Consider the following 2,634-nt stretch of genomic DNA (forward strand, 5'->3'; position numbering starts at 1 on the left):
GCTAGACACTGCTGTCACTAGAATTTAAAAAATCTGATTTGTTATCCCCTGTGGTAACCAAGGTGCTCTCTGAATGTAAATGGAGGGGAACTGATGTGCCTGAGAACACCTGATCCAGCAGCAGGGAGAGGTGTCATTTACTGCACGCAGCGAAGCAGTGTGTTAACTCTGGAGCCTAATGACAGCCATTCAAGTGGGACATCAGCTTTTTGCTCTAACTACCTCATTGCTGAACAAAAATTGTAAGAAAAGAAAAGGTCAATTCTGTCAGGAAAAAGTCAATTTACAAGATACAGTATTCTTTTTAACAGAGGACCAAGGGGAGAAATGGTGGGGAAAGACTCTTCCAGTTCCCACCCTGTGCAAGCGGAAGGAGCAGGTTTCATCCTGTTGGTGTGATGACTGAGAATAGTTTTGCTCCTCTTGTTTTCAGGATGCTGCTGTGGATGATGCAGTGTTAAGGAAGAAAGAGCAGAAAGATGTTGAACTCGATAAGAAAATCTTGGCTTTGCGGAAAAAGAATGAAGCGCTTATACGGCGATACCAGGTGAGTCTGCGTGTTCTGACCTTCCCCAGCTCCCCTTCGGAGTCCTCAGCTCATAGCGTAAAGAAAATGGTCAGCAGTGTCAGAGTGACTTTGTTATACTATATAGATATCATTTTCACATCGGAAAGCATTCGGAGCAGGTGGGCAGAGCTATGCCTTTAGCTACGGCTCCTGAATTGGATTGGAAAGCAGGCTTGCTTGACGCTTGCCTTGCTGCTGCAGCATCTCCTCTCGCCCTACCATCTTCCTCTATCTGCATCACATCTTTTCTACCCCTTTACCTCATATTCCCTGACATTTTCCCCATCTGTCCTTCCCAGTCCCTCGTGCTTATCCTCTTGGATGCATAGGAGGTTGCATCCTCAAGACGTTTGATAGGTTCATCTTCCTTACTGGATGGAGCAGTGGTATGGGTTGAAGCTCTTCCCTGGCCGGTCCTAGTGTTTCCATGGAGCACAGAGGTATCCAAAAGAGTTTCCATGAAAAAAAGGAAGATGAAGGCAAATCAAGGCTTTAGCAGCCCGCTGGTTACTGCAGCCTTACCCTCTGAATTAGGAGGAAGCACTCCAGCTACATCCCCTGTTTTTCTGATCCTGCCTTGGCCAAGAGAGTCTACCCAGTGGCCTGCAGGAGATATCCAGCCTGGCTTGTATGAGCTGGTTTGGGTGACATTGTCATAACCCGGAGCTCTCTCTGTGGATTTGTTTACTCTTCTCCATGAGTGTCTGCATACGGCAGTACAGAGCAGGATGGCCTGAGGGTACTCCTGGCAGAAGGGTCCCCTTTGGCTTGTCTGGAATATTCTCCTGCCTGTGCCCAAGGCCACTTGGCTTTAGGGGCTCTTTAGCATTTGCCAGCTGGGTGGGCAGTCTCGAATTTGACAAAGAGCCATGCTGAAAACCCGAAAACCCAGAGCACACTTCATGTCTTAGATCCAGGGCTGAGAGACTGAGTGGTGCTCTGGGCTGGGTCTTGCTTAGAAGACCTTTCCTTTGATACCATAGGTGCCATTTTGGACCTTTTCTGGTGGCAGCAAAAAGTGGTACATAGTGGAAAGCTATGGGAAACGTTGAATGCCACAAGCCGGTGTGGGAGAGAAACTCTTACCCCCGTATGAAATGCCACCCACCTGCCACCACCACTTGGCTTCTGGAAGAAGCTGCCTAGTAGATTGCCAGATCTCAGCCACCATCCCTTGGCCACAGATGATGCCCTGGCCCCAGACTGGCACAGGGACCATGGCTCCTGTGCACGGCCCTCTCTTTCTGCAGGCCTGGTGTGTCTTCCAGCCTCTCCACGTGTCCTATAGCCAATCTTTCACGAACACCAAACTGATCAGCTTCCCTGCCTGTCAGAAAGGGACCCCTGTACTCTGTGCTTGCTTCCTATTACATGTGCTGAGACCACAGTGGGCACCCTGAGTCAACAAGAGATTTACTAAGGTGCCTGTGGCACAGGGACAGGTAATGCAAGTCACAGCTGCCTGCAACCCCTTCCAAGGGCACACGGATGGGACACAAGTTTGTCCACTCCCCTTTAGAGGTGGAGGTGGGTCTGTTTAGGAGAAATCCTAAACAGGAAAATGGACAACATCTGTAGACATCCAGGTCCAGGCTGATGATAAGGATATATGTATGTTTCAGGAAATAGAAGAGGACAAAAAGCGAGCTGAGCAGGAGGGAATGGCTGTTACCTCCAGGAGACCCAAGCAGGATGGACTCACTATTACCATCACCAAGGCTCACAACGTAAGTGCTGCCTCTACTTCACCACTGGCCAACTCTCACTCAGTCCTGCCTCAGCAAAGTGGCATTTCTGAAAGAGAGAGCCTCCACAGCAAAGCTTTTTCAGACACGGGACATAGCTCCTAAGCCCTCGCAAAAGGATGTAAAAACTCTGCAGAGATGTGTGCTCAAAGTGATTTTAGCTGATCCACATAAATTCCCAGCCATGCGCAGGCACCCGTACCCAAGCACGCAGAATTAACAGGCAAATGAATGAATGTGTGAACAGGCACGCTTGGCCCTGGGTGGGTCCCAGGTATCAACATCGCTGCAAATACATATGCAGAACGTATCAGGCATATG

The 2,634-nt window shown here is 49.3% G+C and overlaps 1 protein-coding gene across 1 annotated transcript in view; it reads left to right on the top strand.

The window, feature by feature from the left end:
* Positions 1-433: 433 nt before the first annotated feature.
* Positions 434-2,634, top strand: part of LOC104081816 (uncharacterized protein C15orf52 homolog) — a gene marked incomplete at its 5' end in the record, with an annotated part of 34,628 nt that continues 32,427 nt past the window's right edge. Inside the window, 2 exons of the mRNA XM_009584689.1 lie at positions 434-547; positions 2,191-2,295. Of these exons, the coding sequence (XP_009582984.1) occupies positions 434-547; positions 2,191-2,295 (219 nt within the window). The remainder of the gene's footprint in view (positions 548-2,190; positions 2,296-2,634) is intronic.

The sequence above is a fragment of the Fulmarus glacialis genome, unplaced genomic scaffold (genome assembly GCF_000690835.1).
Source record: "Fulmarus glacialis isolate BGI_N327 unplaced genomic scaffold, ASM69083v1 scaffold25299, whole genome shotgun sequence".
Classification (NCBI taxonomy): domain Eukaryota; kingdom Metazoa; phylum Chordata; class Aves; order Procellariiformes; family Procellariidae; genus Fulmarus; species Fulmarus glacialis.